Below are 19,065 nucleotides of genomic sequence, written 5' to 3'. Positions count from 1 at the left end.
TATACATGCACTGGGTACAGTCAGAAGCCGGGAGGGTGAGAGAATTCACCAGAGCCAGAGCAGGGAGCAGAACAGGCAGAAGGACCGAAGTACACTGCTGAGGGGAGCAGCGGGCGGCAGGAGAGGTCTGCGCGCCATGTGGGACCCTCCTCCGGTGGCCGGGGAGCAACCGGGGATCGAACCGGCGCCGCAGAGGCCGCGGGCAGCTTCGCAACCCAGCGCTCAACCGCTGCGCCACCAGGGAGGCCCAGCTATGATGGTATTTGTATCCAGATGATCATACCAGCGAAGGGAGCCAAGGTCAAGGTGTGAGGATGAACAAATGGGAAGGACCAAAGAGATCCAAGCAGAGGGTCTCACTCAATCCACACACACTGAGGACCTCACAAACAAGTGCGGTGCTAGGCCTGGGGGTGGGGGAATGAGATAAAGTAAGTATGGCAAAGGATACCTTGCCTATCTGCAGCTTATCTGGGGGAAGGGGGTGTGGCAAGACATAAGGCTGGGAGAAGGTAAGAGGTAACATGTCTGTACATGTGAGATGTGCAGAAACTTGATTTTTATTACACAGCCTTGTGTTCACATGAGACTTCTGCCATTTCCCAGCTAGATGACCCTTGGAAAGTCACCCCATCTCCTTGAATTTCAGCTTCATCTATAAAATGGAGATTAAAAATAGTTCCTACTGCATAAAGCTACAGGGAAGATCACACATAATATGTGAAGTAAAATGCTTTCCTGTTTAATAAGTGGCACCATTAGACCAGTGCCAGTAAGATGTGGTAACCTGTCATGCTGCCTTCACAGCACCTTTGGCGACTCCCCTCTCTCCATGGATCAGGTCTGAGTCTTTAATCTTGCACCCAAGACTCTTAAGAATCTAAGTGTTAATGACCTTCACCTTCACCTCCACCGTTTCGTTTTCGCCTCTCCAGATTGCTTCAAATTTGTCCTATCTTTGTCCTAGCTGTCCTTACATTTATTTTTTCATTTGTTCAACAAATATTGAGCATCTGTTATGTTCCAGGCACTGTTTCAACTCCCCAAACTAATGCTGCACCCACTCCTCCTTCTCTCAGCTCCTGATACCACCATTTTACTTACCATCTCTCCATTCCACTCTGTCTCCATAAATTTGACTATTCTCAGAACCTTAAATTACAGTCACACAAAACTACTCCTTTTGTGACTAACTTATTTTACTTGACATAATATCTTTATGGTTCATCCATGTTGTAGCATGTGTTGCAATTTTCTTCTTTTTTCCAAATAATGTTCCATTATTTGTATCACACTTTGTTTATCCATTCATCTGTCAACAGACACTTGGTCGCTTCCACCTCTTGTAAATATTGTAAATAATGTGGTTATGAATAGGGATGTACAAATAATCTGTTTGAGTACCTTTTTTCAATTCTTTGAGGTATGTACCTAGGGTGGAATTACTGTATCATATGGTAATTCTGTTTAAATTTTTAAGATACTGTCATACTGTTTTTCATAGCAGATACACCATTTTACCTTCTTACACTTTCTGAAAGAGTACTTTCAGGATGAATTAAGACTAGACTCTGAAAGGCAGAAGTGGATGCAGAGATACCAATTCAGAGGCTCCTGCATTTATCCAGGTGAGAGATGATGGTGACTTGGACCTATACAGTAGCAGTGGAGGCAATGAAAGTGACAGAATTCTGGTTTTAAAGATATAACCAGGCCTCCCTGATGGCCTAGTTGTTAAGTCTCAGCGCTATCACCACCATAGCCTGAGTTCGATCCCTGGCCAGGGAGCTAACCCATATATGGCGCAGCAGACCTCTCCTGTCTCACCCGCTGCTCCCCTCAGCAATGTATTTCACAGGATCTGCCTGTTCTGCTTCCCACTCTGTCTCTGGTGAATCCTTTCACCTCCAGCACCTCTAATTCAAGAAGAAAGAGAGGGGGCCTCCCTGGTGGCGCAAGGGGTTAAGCACCACACTATGAAGCAATCCAAAGCCTCTGCAGCGTGAGTTCAATCCCCAGCAGGCCAGGGAGCTACGCACATGGCGCAGGAGACCTCTCCTGACTTGCCCGCTGCTCCCCTCAGCAGTGTATTTCACTTAGTCTGCCTGTTCTGTTCTCCACTCTGTCTCTGGTGAATCCTCTCACCCCCGCATCTCTGGCCTGTACCCCAGCTCTTGTATGCATAAATAAATAAATCTTGTATGCATAAATAAATAAAGATAGAGAGAGAGAGAACAGCAACTAAATTTGCTGGGGAATTCTTTTTGAAGAAAGTGAGGAATCAAAGATGTCTGCCAGGTTTTTGGCTTAAGTAACTTAAAGAATGAGATTGCCATTTACATCTTTTAAAAACTGGCTGGAAATTGAAGTAGATACATCAGGGGTTTGGGACATGTGATGTTTCATATACCTATTATACATCCAAAAAGAGCTAGTGACCCAAATAGAGATAATCCAAATCAGAGAAGATGTGTGTGGGTTGGAGAGAAAAGCTGCTGGTGTATAAATGGTGTTAAAAATCACATGATTGGATGAGATCAACAGGGGAAGGAGTATAGACATTCGAAAAGAAGGGGGCCAAAGACTGAGTCCAGGAACATTCCAGCAACAGGAGGTCAACAAGAAGAGAAGCAGCAAAGAACACTGAGAAGGAAATGCCAGCAAAGTAGGAGGAAAGCCAGGAGGGCAAAGGTGTCCTAGAAATCAAGGGAAGTGTCCGAAGGAGTCGGAAGGTGATGAATTGTGTTAAAGATGCTGATGGTTCAAATAAGGTGAGGACTGAAATTTGGCCCTTGCTCTTGGCATGTTAACAGGAGTTATCTCAAAGGATTGTGGGGAGGTAAATACCTGACTGCAATGAGTCCTAGAGAGACTGCAATGGAGGAGAGGGGAGCTGGAGACAGTAAATATAGGCAACTTTTCAGGAGTTTGCTGTAAAGAGAAGTAGGGAAATAATGTAGGACCAAGTGTTTACTTGCTTGCTTGTTTGCTTGCTTGCTTTTAAGAAGGAAGAAATAACAGCATGTATGATGACAGAAATAATCCTGCAAAGGGGGAAAAAGGAATTGAGGAAGAGAATTACTGAAGCTACTCCCTTAAATAGACGATAGGCATGGGATGGTGTGCAGAGAATGTGGGCGCAGATGCAGGTGGGCAGCAGATGAGACATTAAAGAGTAGGAAGTGTGCGCCTAAGGAAAGTCGCAGACTCTCTCTGTCTCTGTCTCTGTCTCTCTCTCTCTCACACACACACACACACACACACCCCTCAACGCCCTCCTTCAAGGAGGACCACCATGCACACACACATCCTCAGTCCCTTCCTCCAGGCGGTCTCCGGGCTCCTCCTAACCATCACCTCGCCTAGTTAGCTAGCCCGCTAACAGGTGAAACAGTTGAATGCGCGCCCGACTCCCCAATATCCTGACAGCCCCTCCAGAGACATCATTTAAGCCACCTCTGAATTTTTCTCCACACACCTCCAAACCCTGACCCGGAGTCCCGCAGCTAGCGCCCGTGAACCAGCCCGAAGAGAGCCGAAGCAGCTGCTACGCGGCTGGTTTCATAAAGGGGGGCGGTCCTAGCGGTGAGCTCGGGGATCCAGACGTTCCAGCTGCGGCCACCCCCCAGCAGCGGGGGCTTCCGAGCATTCCCAATTCTCCGCGGCCCAGTCGGGGGGGCCAATAGTGGCCCAGAGCAGCCACCGTACCGGAGGTGGGCTGACACCGCTCGGGATTCCAGACCGGTGGAGGTGGGACTAACGCTGGGGGCGGGCCCGAAGCGGAACGAAGGAGGGCGAGCTTGAGCGCTCGGGCGGAGTTTAAAGACGAGCTCGGGACCGGGACCCGCCCGACTCAGGAAGGCGGGGCCTAATGATGGGGCGGAGCAGAAACTGACCTGGGGGCGGGGCCAGCACGAGGATTGGGCTGAGCCCTAGGGGCGGGGCCTGAGGGGGCGGGGCCGTGTCGGAAGTCAAAGGTCAGTAAATAGTGGTGATGTCATGCAGGCAAGATGGCGGAAGGGTGAGCCAGTCTTCCAGCTCTCGGGCGTTGGGGCCTGAATTCCCCCAGGGTTGGGGTGCTTGGCCAGGGTCTCCGTGGGGAACGGGAGGCCGGCGTGGGCGTGGACGGAGTTGAAAAGGGGAAGTGGAGTCGCAATGGGAGGTGGTGGGGAAGTGATCTGCTACACCTCGGCGCGCGGGCCACATCTGAGGGGAAAACAGATCTGATGGGCCGGATCTTTGGGCGGGCGGGGGTCGCACCGCGGGGCTGCCAGATGTGTCTGTCTTCCCCAGGGAGGACGTGGGATGGTGGCGGAGCTGGCTGCAGCAGAGCTACCAGGCAGTCAAGGAGAAGGTAAGCCGGGCTGATGCTTTCCTTCGTGCCGCCTCCTTGCAACCTAGGGACCTCGCCCGATCCGCTTGGGCGCTGGGCCTTAGGGGTGCGGCGGACTTTTAGTCCCTGTTGGTCTACGGAAGGACAGACCCGGACTCAGGTCGGTATGAGCTATCTACGGTCAAATAAAGATCGTTTTAAAGGCTGGAGCGACCCTTTCATAGGAACCCATAGGAAAGAGCTGTTTATTCCAGTTTGAGGGAGAGAGAATATTTGAGCTAGGCTTTGGAGAAAAAGAATTCTAGCAATAGAAACTTATTTCTGTAGTCATTTAAATATTAGAGTGTATCACAGCCAGGGCTCTTTGACAGGTTCTGAGGATACACATTAGCTAGATGAGTCTTAGGCCCCACAAAGCTCATAGTCCAGTTGGGAAACAGCAATTCTTGTGGGGTGAATGAGACTTCTGACCATGATCAATGTCATTGTGTGTTCCTGTTTCATCCCATGCCAGTTTGTCAAAACCAGTCCAACTTAGTTCTGAAAAAGTTAATTACTATTTACCTCAATCAACTGGGGTGAGTTCTGCTTCAGGGGAGACTTTAGAAGGCCTCAGTTAAATTATTCACCCGTGTACTCCAGGATAGCCTCTCAGTTCAGAATGCCCTGAGCTGTTGATGTTGTTGAGAACTGGAAGAGAATTTCACAGAGGTTAAGTAGACCCCAAAGTAGCCCTCTCCCTCATGAGCAGTCTACTGGAAAGAGTGTATGACATTCATTTAGTACATGTTTGAGGGCCTCCTGTGTGTTTTCATTAGGGTTGGTTTTGCCATAACTCATGATAAATAGTTGATTAACCTTCATCTTTGTTCTTTGGGGACTCTGAAGCAGAGGGGTGGTGTGAGTGTTATTTCTGCCTTTGATGATTCCCTCTTCAGAATAAGCCCGGGAGAGTTTCTTCACCTTTCTGGTCTTTAGTTCCTCAACTATGAAATGGGAATACTAGTAATACCTACCTGATAAGGTTGTAAGGATTAAATGAGATATGTAAAGCACTAAGAACAATACCTAGCACATAATAAGTGCTATAGAAGAGTTAGCTATTTTTATTCAGTGCTGAGAGTGATGGAGAATCTCTTAAATACCATGAGTCCTTTTATCCTTCCTTTTTTTTTTCTTGGTCTTTTGGTGTTTTCCAGGCTTTGCTGCCTTGCTTCCTTCTCTTCCTATCCTGGCTCCATCTGGGCCATTCATTTCCCAGCACTTTCAATTCTCTTGTACCCCTTAGCCTCAAAGACTAATTCCGAGATATTATATTCCTCCTTCCTCTGTTCCTTATCTCAGAGAGAGAGAATGAATGCACACATTTGGCCACACACTGATAGAGAAAGTCACATTGTTTTTTGGCCCCACCACAGATTACATAACCTCATCTGGGTCTCAGCATCCCTCTCCCCGCCACCCCAAGATTTTTCAAACACTGATTTGCTTTTCTTGCCTTCCTTTTAGAAACTTTTCCCACACCTAATTCTTCCCTTGGGTCCCCTGTTCAGCCACTTCCTCTTTTACTTCCAGGAGTCAACCTTACCTCCTGTTTTTAAAATTTGAAGTCAACAACATGGTATCTATAACCCACCCCCCACACCCCCGCCCCAGCGTTATCTATATTCACACTCAGCTACACCTGCTACTTGCCAAATCCAGTGGGTGGGTTTTCAGCCCTTAGCCCTTATCTTCTCAGACCTTTCTGCTGCATTTGACACTGGTGATCACTCCCTCTTTCTTGAAACTCTGCTCACTTCATTTTTATGCTAGGATTCTCTCTCAATGCTCTATAATCCTCAAACTTCTCCAGGCTCTGCTCTCCTGCCTATTTCATGTGTTCTTCTTCCTCTGCCTGCCCATAAAGGTGGTGTCTGAGGAGCCTTTTCCTCAGCCCACTGCTCTGTTCAGTCTACAGACTTTTTCTTTTTTCTTTTTTTTTTTAAAGATTTATTTATTTATGCATACAAGAGCTGGGGTACAGGCCAGAGATGCAGGGGGCTGGGTGGTGGTGAGAGGATTCACCAGAGACAGAGTGGGGAACAGAACAGGCAGATTGACCGAAGTACACTGCTGAGGGGAGCAGCGGGTGAGTCAGGAGGCGAGTCAGGAGAGGTCTGCTGCGCCATGTGGGTTGCTTCCCAGCTGGCCGGGGATCGAACTCGTGCTGCAGAGGCTGCGGATTGCTTCATAGTACGGTGCTTAACCCCCTGTGCCACCAGGGAGGCCCTCTACAGACTTTCTGGGTGACTTTCATTTTCAAATTAGGGTGACTCTACTCCTTTATTCTGAGCTCTAGTGTTTGAGAATAGCTCCTGCTGCCCAACTATCCCAGATATTACACAGTCACTACAGAGTCTGTATGACCAAAGTCATTGTCACCTTCTTTTCTCTAAACTTGGCTCCCCCTTCGGTTTTCTCTCTTAGCTTGGCACCTTTGTCTATCCAGTCACCTACTTTAGCAGCCAGTAGATTTCCCTTGACTCTTGCAGTTAGCAATGGCAACACATCTATTTAATCATCAAATCCACCTCTTTTGCCAAATATTTCTTGAACCAGTTCCATCCTCTTATCCATACCAGCACTGACCTTATTCATAGTCTTCTATTGTTTTCCCTAGGTTATTGCAGTAGCCCTTTGACTTGTCTCCCTCTCTTCAAATCTGGTCACTCTTGGACCTGTCTTAGCCCACCTCCTTTAAATCATGGCTGCCTATCACCCACCAGGCTGACCAGGCCCTTCATAGTTGCTTTTGGCAACCACTTTAGCTTATTCCTCACACTTCTGCTTCACCTTTTATGTTCCTTAGGACAGCATACTTGTAGGCCTCAGTAAACCCGATGCCCCATCACCCAGGTTTCCATAGCTAACTCCTGCTTATTCGTTAGGCCTCACCAAGACTTCCCTCACCAAGTCTTCCTAACCTCCCCATAAGACACTGATCACTGCTCTGCCCTGGCATATCAACTGTTAATGAGCATTTCCCCCAGTAGACTGATCTTGTAGCAGTACATGCCTGTTCATATTTGTCCTCTCATCAAATAATCATGTAAATGGTTATATAATTAGAATTACCCTGGTGCATGTAAATTTAACAAACAAACCCCTTTTCGCAAGCTGATGTGGTGTCTAACTATGCTCAGCTCTGTGGAGACACTGGGAGAGGTGTCAGTGAGCAAAAAAACATGAGAGCCATGTTCAGGAAACTCAGTTATCTAAGAAGATAAACATTGAACAGGTAATCAGCCACAAGTCTAAAGTATGATAAAACTTAAACAAAGAGGCCTACCTGGAGGCCTAAGGGTTAAGTCTCAGCACTGTCACTGCAACAGCCCTCTGGTATGGCCTGAGTTCAATCCCAGGCCAGGGAGCTAACCCGCATATGGTACAGCAGACCTCTCCTGTCTTGCCTGCTGCTCCCCTCAGCAGTGTATTTCAGTAGATCTGCCTGTTCTGCTCCCCACTCTGTCTCTGGTGAATCCTCTCACTCTCATCCTCTGACCTACACCCCAGATCTTCTACGCAAAAATAAATAAAATCTTTTTAAAAAACAAAAGAAGAAGAGGACATGCAAGTGTCCTGATAAAGTGGAGCAGCGGGAGAGCCAGGCTAATCTAAGGTGGCATTTAAGTGTAGATCCCAAGGATAAACAAGGTAACTAGGCAATAAGGTTCATTCATTATGTTTGCTTAGTTGTTTGTTTTGAAGTATTATAACTGTAGGTCAGAGAGCAGGAGTACTGTGTTCAGATAACTGAGGCAGGACATTTGAGAAACTTGAGGAAGACCAGCTGATCTCAGTGAGGAGTACAGTGATGGAGATTAGAGTCTGCCAGAGGCAAAATTTTATTGGCCTTGGGCTTCCCCAGTGGCGCAGCGGTTGAGCACTGGGTTGCGAAGCTGCCCACGGCCTCTGCAATGCCGGGCGAGGTTCCCACATGACGCGCAGATCTCCCCTGCCGCCCGCTACACCCCTCAACAGTGTATTTTGTCAGTCTGCCTGCTCTGCTCTCCCCTCTGGCTCTGGTGAATTCTCTCACCCTCCCGCGCTTCTGACTGTACCCAGTGCTTGTATAAATAAATAAATCTTTAAAAAAAAATTATATTGGCCTTTTAAGTGAAGGTAAAGACTTTGTACTGGCTTGTTAGATACTGTGAAACCACAGAATGAAAAGCAGAGGCAACATGGTCTGTTCTGACAAAGCTCCCACTGGTGTCATGAGAATGTAGGCAGGTATCTGATGCAGTCAGTAGGAGTGCAAGTGAAAGAACAGGTTGGCCTGGACTAAGGTGGTGGATGGACAGAGTAAGTTAATAAATGACCCCTCGCGTGATTTCTGCTCCAGACAACCCTGTGGCTGACAGTCTCAGCCCACTCAGAGACTTCCCAGGGTGATGACAATTAGGCAGTCCCTTCCCCAAAGGAAAAAAAACACTGGAACGTTCAAAAACATGCTTTAAAAAAGTGCAAGTGATTGTCCCTGTGTAAAGTGAGAGGCCTTGCAGGGGTAAGCACAGAGTCAGGAAGTGTCCTGGAGCGGGTAAGGTTGAAACAAGACAGGACAGGATTTAGAAGAGAGTTCAGGATCTTCTTTCAAGCTGGGTCTGAGTGCAGGATGAGATGCAGATTGTCTAAGAGAAGCAAGCATCAGTTCTGCCCGGAGGAGTTCTGTGGATGAATGGACGCTGGAATGGTGGATCCAAGAAGGCCTTAGTGAGAATCTGATCCACTATTTCTCTTAACACTCCCTTTGTTGAATGGGAAAGTCACATACCTTTTTACCATGAATAATTCAAGAATTATTTGTAAAAGCTTTCTAAATTATCAGTTACTAATCCAACATTGTTAAACCTTTCAGACAGAGACCTTCACATACTCCCTCAACTGACTTTCCCTATAAGAAAAAGTAAAATTAGAAGCACTTTACTTTATTAAAACAATCACACACCTTTATGTTATTTGAAAGTTGAAACAAATACCATGACTTAAAGCATATCCAAGCAAAATCTGTTTTGTTTTCAGACATTTTGTGCTCCCTTCTCTAGTCTCTTCTTGAGGACACTGATCTAATCCACCCCCCTCGTTTCATAGGTGCACACTGAGGACATGAGTTACTCATGGCTACATAGCTTGTGAGTGTCTGGGCTGAGACTCTGCCCCGGTGCTCAGCACCAGGAAGGTGCTCTGTGCTCTGTGCTGTCAGCCAATCCCTGGTCATGGAATTGGGACAAGTGAGCATTGTTTCTGAGCTCAAGCTCCCCATTGCAAGTTTTCCATGTATCTGTCTGGTACTAAAGTCCAGGGAATAGAAACAAAGGATGGTGAGACCAGATGTTGCCCCTCTGTCTTCCCTAGTCCTCCGAAGCCCTGGAGTTCATGAAGCGGGACCTGACAGAGTTCACGCAGGTGGTGCAACATGACACGGCCTGCACCATCGCAGCCACGGCCAGTGTGGTCAAGGAGAAGCTGGCTGTGAGTACCTGCACCCTCCAAGGGACTGTCCCTCACCCTGGGACCCTGGTAGGGGCTTCTCCCCTGTCTACCTTTAGGTAATTGTTTTTCCCCACAGGCTCTATTTTGAAAGAATTGTCTGTCAAGCAAACCAGACACATATATTAATAATAATAAACTTTCCCACTTTTTTATTTTAGTAGATAATTTTTCTGTTAGCAAAGTAATTCATTATTATTTAGAAAGCACGGGCAGGTAAAAGGAAAAGAAAGACAGACACCGAAACACCCATAATTCCATCTCCCAGAGATAACTACTGCTGATATCTGGGGAATAGGTCCCTTAGGTAAACTTCCTTTCTCAGAATTGGAATCAACTGAATACCATTGTTGTAACCTACTTTTTGGCTTAGCAACCTTGTAAACCTTGTTCTACAGCATCATAAATGGCATGATATTCTATTATGTGGATTTAACCAGCTCCTAGTTTCCTATTTCAGTTTTTTCTAGTACTGTAAACAAAACTATTGTGAACTGATTAATAAGTCTTATCTGCCCTTAACATTTTCTATATAATAAAATATTAGAAGGGAGTATAGGTTGAGTACTATTTTAGGCCTTTAAATATCTGTTGTAAAACTACCCTCCAGAAAGGTTGTGCCAACTTTATTCTTACTGGCCCTGTTTTTATTTATCAGAGATATATGTGAAATTCTCTTGTGAGATGGAAATTAGATTCTAAAGTCTCTGTGAAAAGAGAAAATTCTGTATGGTCAAAGACATCCCTGCAAATCTCCAGTCTCTGATGAAGTACAATATACTCGTTTGTGTTCCTAGTTTCTCCTTTAGCATTGGAACAGATTGCGGTTTCATCATTTGATCATCAGCTGAATCAACTGTCTTGTGATTAGAAGCATGTTTTGAAAACCATGTTTTGTCGTTTTTTACTGTTGATTTTTCTTAGAAAAGATTGTCTGCCTGTGAACCACAGCTGCTGATGAGCATAGATGACAAGTAGTAATGCTGCTGAATTGCTATAAGTCCAGCCACTAGCAAGACACCACTTGTTTCTTGCATTTATTCCTTTTTTTCCCCCCCACTCAACAACATGACTACCTGTGCCAGCGTGTGCCAGGCACTAACATAGGTTCTAGGTTTAAAATGCCTGGGCAACAGCAATCCCACTGCCCACCTGTGACTATGCAGGTGCCTTTTTTCACCAACTCTCTCCTTCTGCAGGGAAGCAGCCTTCCTACCTGCCCATGACCCGTCAAGGCCACCCGCCTGCAACCATGCAGGCCTCTCTTAGCAACCCTGTTCCTTCTGGGGCAGCTCTTCCTGCCCGCTTGTGTCTATGCAAGTGTACTTTACTTTCCTGACCCTTTACCTAATAAACCTGTCCTTTAAATATTAAAAAAAAAAAAACATAATAAAACATAAAATAAAATGCCTGGGCAGCCTAGTCAGCAATAAATACTAGTTTTCCACAAGGTTTCAAGCTTGGCCTTATCTCAGCATCCTACCCCTACTTGCTCAACAATATTCTGACCAGCGTGACTCAAGCTTGGTGTCCCACTTGGCTCTCTGTTGCTAGGTTTGCCTCTAGGCAAAACTACTTGTTCTTATCTTGCCCATATTTTGCCAGTTTTTCTATAAAATAGTCTACTTCCTGCACAATAATGATGAAATTGTAATTTTACACTACTGCTACTTATTAAATGTTTGCTCTGCGCCAGGCACTATGCCCTGTCTCTTTTCATATTCACAGTAACCCTGTGAAAGAATAATGTGTAGCTATATTTACAGTTAGGAAACTGAAAATCAGAGCGAGTATAGGTCTTACAACCAACAAGTGGTAGAGCTGGGATTCAAATCCAAATTTGACTCTAAAGCTAGTTTACCTTTCCCACCACTCTACCTACAGTCCTTTTTCCCCACTGAATGTCTGTGGCATAGATCCTTGCTGCCAATTTTTGATGAGCCTGACTGGCCTTGAAATTTCGATGAAACTGCCAGTCAAAGAACTCTGTTCTCACTGGCACAGGCCTACTGCGGCCCTGCTCCACACTCCTCCCTGCACCGCTCTCCTTCTCCAGCCCCAGAGATAGGCTGGAAGATTATAAGCACTTCCATGGAGCCACATATACAGTACCCTATTGCCCCTGATGCTTTACCCCTTCCTACCCCATACCCCAGATTGCAACCTGCTCCTGGGCCACTTGCTTCTTCTGCTGGCTTCTCTCTGCAGACTGAAGGCTCCTCGGGGGCGACGGAGAAAATGAAGAAGGGGTTGTCTGACTTCCTAGGGGTGATCTCTGACACCTTTGCTCCCTCGCCAGACAAAACCATCGACTGTGACGTTATCACCCTGATGGGCACACCCTCTGGCACAGCAGAGCCCTACGATGGTACCAAGGTATTCATTAGTAACTCTCCATCCACCCCGCCCCAAACTGGCTTTAGCTTCCAACCTGTGCTCACAAAAGCTATGTGTGTTCAGGCTCAAAAACACAGTAATCTCCCCATATTTGCAAGGGCTACCTTGCAAGACCCCCAGTAGATGCCTGAAAGCAGTAGATAGTACCAAACCCTATATATTCTATGTTTTTCCCTAATATACCTCCCTGTATACAATTTAATTTAATATACAAATTACAGAGATTAACAACAATAATAATAAAATAGAGTAACAATATGCTGTAGTAAAAGTTAGGCAGATGTGGCCTCTTTCTCTCAAAATATCTAATTGTATAGCATATTTCACAGTTGACCACGAGTACCTGAAAGCATGGTAAGTGAGACCTTGGATAAGGGGCACTACTGTAGATAACTAAACTGGGGAACATGAATAAGAAAGAAATCATTGTTTCTAAACCCATAATCCCACAAGCCAGAGAAAACCACAAGATTTTTTTTTGGGCATATAATCTTTAGTTCCTTTTTGTATGCAACTACTAATGATGTTTTTTTTTTTCTTTTTAACCAAAAAAAGGTACTTTATATGTGCATTTTGTAACCTGCTTTAAAAAAATTTATAATAAACTATTTTCATTTTCCCTAATTGTCATCATTTTTAATGTCTTGAAATTCTTGGAAGTGAATATAGCATAATGTAATTAGTTATTTCCCTGGTGGTGTACATTTGGATTTCATTCCTCTTTCAACCAGAACAATGGATGCTACAGCATCTACCAGCATTGTATAGGCATGATCTCCACATTTGGATTATTTTACTCTAATTTCCAATAGAAATAAATATACAGGAAGAGGGTATCTTTAAAGCACTTAAATGAACAGCCATGGAGATATATTATTGCCTCATTTTATTTTCTCATTGTTGCTTCTCATAGTCTGGAGTGTTTTCTCCAAAATTCAGTGTGGTGTCATAACAGTTAGGCCTTCTACATAGCATTCTACCACATCGAATTTCCATTCCAAATGTACTGATTTTTCATTAGCACCACCATTTAGTGAACATTTTAGTGGAATTTTATAATTTTTTAAATTATAGGATTTAAAAGTTTAACGACAGTGAATCACCAGACCCACTGATGTTCTGATGCAGACGCCAGCCCACGCTTCATATTGAGGAAGGCAGGTGGGGCCTTCTGTTTACCAGCTAAAGTTTGCCGTCCCTGCGGCCCTAGTGGGAACACAGCTTATGGTTCACTTCCCAGACTGGCAGTGAAATTAAGAAATTCTTGATGAATAGTTTTAAGAGGGAGTTGCATTATTTCAAAATTTGCCTGTAAATCTGGATTTTACTAGTATGTTTGCACTAGTATTTTTCAGATATCACATAGTTCAAAAGCATTTTATAGGTGTAATTTTGTAGCCTGCTTACACTGTGTTTTCTTAGTTCCCAAGGGCGGAGTACTGGGTGAAAGACCTTTTTCTTGAAGCCCCAGTTCTCAACTCCTAGGCCAGTGCTCCAGTCCCTAGCCACAGTGTTAAATGACAAGTGCCCAGAGGTTGTGATAGGGAAGAAGCTGCATATTCCTGCAGAGAGGGGGTGTTTTTTGTCTAGTACCTCAGAATTTCTGTTCTCTCTTCTCTTACAGGCCCGCCTTTATTGCCTGCAGTCTGACCCTGCAACCTACTGCAATGAACCAGATGGTGAGGAGTAGCACAGTAGGGAGGTGGGGGAGGCTAGCGAGACAGGTGCAGTAGGAAATCTGAACTGACACCCTGTTTGTCCCAGTGGACAGGCAGCCCCTGTGTAGAGGGACCACAGTGGAGCCAGCATATACTTTACACCTCCCCTCCGTGGCCTCGGCTGTCTTCCTTCTGGTTTGCAGAGGCTTTGCTCCTCTGGCCCCTCCTCCTCAGCTCCACCTCACCCCAGCCCTGCTGCCCTGCCTACATTCCCTTCTATACCTGTTTGCTAACCACAACCCTGTCTAGACCTCCATGAAACTGCTCTTAGGAGAGAAACAGGAAACGCTAGTAAGAAAGAGGCAGGCGAAAATGGAGTGACTGCTCAGAGAGTGCATGCTCAGATGGCTGGCACCCGGGGATGTGACACTTGAGTGAGGTTCTTTTTTTTTTTTTTTTTTTTTTTTGGTGGGACCCTCGCCGGTGGCCAGGGATTGAACTGGCGCTACAGAGGCTGCAGGCAGCCTCGCAACACAGCACTCAACCACTGCGCCACCAGGGAAGGCCCTGAGTGAGGTTCTTTTTTTTTTTTTTTTTTAAAGATTTGTTTGTTTATTTATTTATACAAGCACTGGGTACAGTCAGAAGCGCGGGAGGGTGAGAGAATTCACCAGAGCCAGAGCAGGGAACAGAACAGGCAGACTGACGAAGTACACTGCTGAGGGGAGCAGCGGGCGGCAGGAGAGGTCTGCGCGCCATGTGGGACCCTCCTCCGGTAGCCGGGGAGCAACCGGGGATAGAACCAGTGCTGCAGAGGCTGCGGGCAGCTTAGCAACCCAGCGCTCAACCGCTGCGCCACCGGGGAGGCCCCTGAGTGAGGTTCTTAAGGATGAATTAGAATTAAACTGATTTTACTTTTAGAAGCAGGGAAGGAGTTGAAGCAAATGCGACAGGCCATCTGAAGCTCCCAAAAGAATAGGGAGCCCCCAGCCATTTGGGAGACTGGGTTAAAGAGCACGTGTGAAGGAATGGGCCTGGTGAGGGCTGCCTGTGGGGGTCAGATTGGAAGGGCTTTGGGTGCCAGGTTTCATGGTTTGTGTTTTGTCCTAAAAGGCTAGGATAGTGGTTCTTAACCTTTCTTTTCATCACAAAAGCCTTAAAAAAAAAAAAAAATGGGTTGAAAATGTCAAACCTTCTCTCCATAGAAATTATATGCTATTATGGGAATTTTTTGACCCTGTGCCGGCCCTTTTTGGACCTTAGTTTAAAAAGTCCTCCTTTAGAGAACAATTAAAGGGTTTTGGAACCTGATATGATCAGATTTTGCATAATATTTTATGAAGGATGAAATAGACAAAGGAAACAGGCAGAATGATTAGGAGCTGGGTGGCAAACCCCATGCCAGAGAGAAGGCCGGGAGCTTGGACGTGACAGGTAGTGAAGAGAAATGTGTGCATATTGAGAAACACTAGAAGTGGGTTCCAGTTAAACTGGATGAGGCAGGAGTCTAGGGTGGCCCCCAGATTTCTTTTTTTTTTTTTAAAGATTTATTTATTTATTTATGCAAGCACTGGGTACAGTCAGAAGCGCGGGAGGGTGAGAGAATTCACCAGAGCCAGAGCAGGGAGCAGAGCAGGTAGAAGGACCGAAGTACACTGCTGAGGGGAGCAGCGGGTGGCAGGAGAGGTCTGCGCCCCATGTGGAACCCTCCTCCGGTGGCCGGGGAGCAGCCGGGGATCGAACCGGCACTGCAGAGGCTGCAGGCAGCTTCGCAACCCAGCGCTCAACCGCTGAGCCACCGGGGAGGCCCTGGCCCCCAGATTTCTGGTGGGTAACTTGGTAGGACGGGTTGGGGAGGGGAAAAAAGTGTATATTGGGCTTCTGCACCTGTGGGGGGTGTGTCCAGGGGACACCCAAGTAGCTGGGGCTGCAGAGAGACAGGAATTGTCAATAGGAAGTAGAGGGGGAAACTGTGGTTTAGTAGAAGTTCTCTTAAGGGAGAAAACGAAAAGAAGAGATAGAAGAGTAGAGAGCAGTAGAGGAAGAGAGCAATGGAGGAGTCCATTGAAGACTCAGAAAGAACTGGAGAAGTTGGGGAGCAGAGGGAGCTTCCAGAGGCAGGCAGTGGTTGCCAGGGTCAGCAATGGGATAGTCACATGAGGAGGCACCTTGGGCTCCCCAGTAACCTGAGAACAGCTGTTTCAGAAAGGAGGGGATTCTGGAGACAGGTGCAGTGTACTAAAAAGCCAGGGGGCCTACGAGAAACGAGACTGCAGTCCTGGATGGAGATCATTAGGGGCCATGCCCTGGTACACTGAGACCCACCCATGTCTTCATCCGGCCTACCCTGCACCCCCTTGGACAAAATGGCTTTGAAAGAAATGTCTTTTCCTCATTGTCTATGTCTAGGCATAGATGTGTTTTCTTCAGGCCCAGTGTTCTTTTCCTAAACCCAGAGAACTGACTGTCAGTGTCTGTCCCTCTGCAGGGCCCCCGGAATTGTTTGACTCCTGGCTTTCCCAGTTCTGCTTGGAGGAGAAGAAGGGAGAGATCTCAGATCTCCTCGTAGGCAGCCCCTCCATCCGGGCCCTCTACACCAAGATGGTGAGGGCCCAGCTGACAGAAACTCAGCAACTCCAGGCTTGAGGTGTGGGGAAGAGGGAACAACATGGCCAGAGTTGTGGAGTCATCTGGCTCAGAGAGTCACCCTGGAGAGCCAGACCGGCCAAGTGCTGAGCTAAGAATCTGTGTGGGGGAAGCTAATTACAGGTTTCTGGGTGGTGGTAAGACATGGATGGGCCAGCACAGCCTAATGGGGCCAGGAAGGTGGGCCTGCGGTGGGGGTATGGGTGGAATCACTGTTTAGCCACTTAGCCATCTGAAACCCAGAGTGGCTAGAAACAGGATGATAAGCTGGGTGTGCAGACTCCACATACCACTTTCACAGGTCTCATCTCTTGTCTCCTCCCTCCAGGTCCCAGCAGCTGTATCCCATTCAGAATTCTGGCATCGGTATTTCTATAAAGTCCATCAACTTGAGCAGGTATGCCAGCCCAGCCCAGGAGCTGCTCCGCTCAGCCCTGGGAAAGCAGCTGGATTTTTTTGAGGGTAGTAGGGGTATAGTGTACCAAGAATTCTGGGTCAGGACTGGGAAGGGGTACCCTGACTGCTCTTGGCCATCTGTTCCCCACACTTAGGAGCAGGCCCGGAGGGATGCCCTGAAGCAGCGGGCAGAACAAAGCATCTCTGAAGAGCCAGACTGGGAGGAGGAAGAAGGTAAGAGGTTTTGAGAAGTGGAGGGCAAGTAATAGGGCCTGCCTGTGGGGAACTGTGAGCCATTCTCAGCAGCCCAGGGAGACTCGGCACTCCAGGGGAAGTCGGGAATGAGTACAATGTGCACGCGAAGGACAGGCCAAGCTAACAAGGAGATGCTTCCTAGAGCTGGTGGGATCCCAGGTGTAAGCACAGAATCACAGGTGTCAGTTGCAGGAGGGGTCCTCTGGCAGCCCAGGGCCAGCTACATCAGACTCTCCAGGGATGCTTATTAAATTCCAGATTCCCTTCCCCACCTTCCGAATAAATAAGACTCTGTGGGCATGTGGCCAAATTTGTAAATTTAACAAATTCCTCGGGTTATGGTAATGCCCAGCCAGAGTTGGGAAGCAGTGGGTTAGGGAGGAAGCTGAGCCTCCTCTACCTGAATCTGCTGTTCTAGCTCAGCTTAGAACTGTGTAGATGCTACCTGCATGAGATAATATTAACACGTTTTTAAGTGCTTATATGCCCAACCTGTACTAAGAGCTTTTCAGGTCCTTACCACAACCCCAATACCCTCTTTTATGAGCGAGACAGGTAAGTTAAAGAAAAGTTCAGTGCCTTGCCCAAGATCATATACCTGGGATGTAGCAGGCCCAGCCTGGGCCCAAAACTGACTGACTTTCAGATAGTTTTACTTTCTAATCCATAATACAATCTTGGACCGTGTTGCTGGAAGCCAAGTGCCCGCTAGATGTGTCTGGCCCTACAGGTAAGAGAAACTTTGACCAAGAAGGAGATTCTGCCCCCATGAGGAGGGGCTGAGGAGCTGGCACCCTTTAGTCTTGATCAGAGTAAACTTTGGCAGGAATCTGAAATTGGTCTCCAGAGAACTCCAGGGTTGTCCTGGGGCTGACCAGCATGCACTACCCTCTTTCTCCTCTCTTTTTCTCTACAGAGGACCCCGTGGGCGTTTCACCCACATCTCCTAAAGAGGCAGAGGTTCCAATCACCAAAGCTTCCACATCCCTTGAAGGAGGACCTGACCCCCAGAGCTCCTGTGAAGGAAACCTAGTGGCCCAAGCTGAGCCTCCAGCAGAAGTGACTCCATCAGAGAGCAGCGAGAGCATCTCCCTCGTCACACAGATCGCCAAACCTGCCACTGCACCTGAGGCACCAGTGCTGCCCAAGGACCTGTCCCAAAAGCTTCTAGAGGCATCTTTGGAAGAACAGGGTCTGGCTGAGGATGTGGGCGAGACTGGACCCCCACCCCCAGCTCAATCCAAACTCCACGCTCCTGCTGGCCGCTCTGGTGGCCCAGAGCCCAGGCCTCCAGCCAGAGTAGAGACTCTGAGGGAGGAGGTGCTCACAGACTTACGAGTGTTTGAGCTGAACTCAGACAGTGGAAAGTCTACACCCTCCAACAATGGAAAGAAAGGTAAGATGAGGCCAAAGCCCAGGGAGCATGTTGGGGGGCAAGCCAAAGGCATCCTTTTCTCCTGCCCCAGGTGAGGGCCTAGGAGCAGGGGTCCTTCACTGGAGACTCCAGCAATGACGCCTGCTGTATAGTGAATGTTTACTACCACATTTCATATTCGCTGAAACAGGGCTGCATCTTGCAGTCATGGGGAGCTTAGAGTCAACAAAAAAAGGTTTATGCCAGATCCTGTGGTTTTGTTAATATTGCACTTAATTTCTCACATCTTATCATCCACTGGGGTCAGTATTACTGTCCTCATTTTATGGATCAAGTTGAGCTAGGCGCAGACATGTTCAGTAACTTGCTCAAATTGACTTGGCCGGGAAGTGGCAAGACTCAGGTCTGTCTGATTCACAGCCCATGCCTTAACTAGCACGCTGTGCCAGTGTCTGTTGTTTTAACAAGTTAGC

At 47.1% G+C, this 19,065-nt stretch overlaps 1 protein-coding gene across 1 annotated transcript in view; it reads left to right on the top strand.

Annotated features, from left to right (window-relative positions):
- Window positions 1-19,065, top strand: part of BSDC1 (BSD domain containing 1) — a gene marked incomplete at both ends in the record, with an annotated part of 28,774 nt that overhangs the window by 3,477 nt on the left and 6,232 nt on the right. Inside the window, 10 exons of the mRNA XM_084242260.1 lie at window positions 3,570-3,750; window positions 3,937-3,977; window positions 4,294-4,354; window positions 9,731-9,847; window positions 12,074-12,241; window positions 13,887-13,941; window positions 16,409-16,524; window positions 16,895-16,963; window positions 17,118-17,196; window positions 18,134-18,613. Of these exons, the coding sequence (XP_084098386.1) occupies window positions 3,570-3,750; window positions 3,937-3,977; window positions 4,294-4,354; window positions 9,731-9,847; window positions 12,074-12,241; window positions 13,887-13,941; window positions 16,409-16,524; window positions 16,895-16,963; window positions 17,118-17,196; window positions 18,134-18,613 (1,367 nt within the window). The remainder of the gene's footprint in view (window positions 1-3,569; window positions 3,751-3,936; window positions 3,978-4,293; window positions 4,355-9,730; window positions 9,848-12,073; window positions 12,242-13,886; window positions 13,942-16,408; window positions 16,525-16,894; window positions 16,964-17,117; window positions 17,197-18,133; window positions 18,614-19,065) is intronic.

The sequence above is a fragment of the Talpa europaea genome (genome assembly GCF_964194135.1).
Source record: "Talpa europaea genome assembly, chromosome: 9".
NCBI classification, from domain to species: domain Eukaryota; kingdom Metazoa; phylum Chordata; class Mammalia; order Eulipotyphla; family Talpidae; genus Talpa; species Talpa europaea.
The sequence above is the reverse complement of the archived record's forward strand: the minus strand, read 5'-3'. Positions and strand labels throughout refer to the sequence as shown.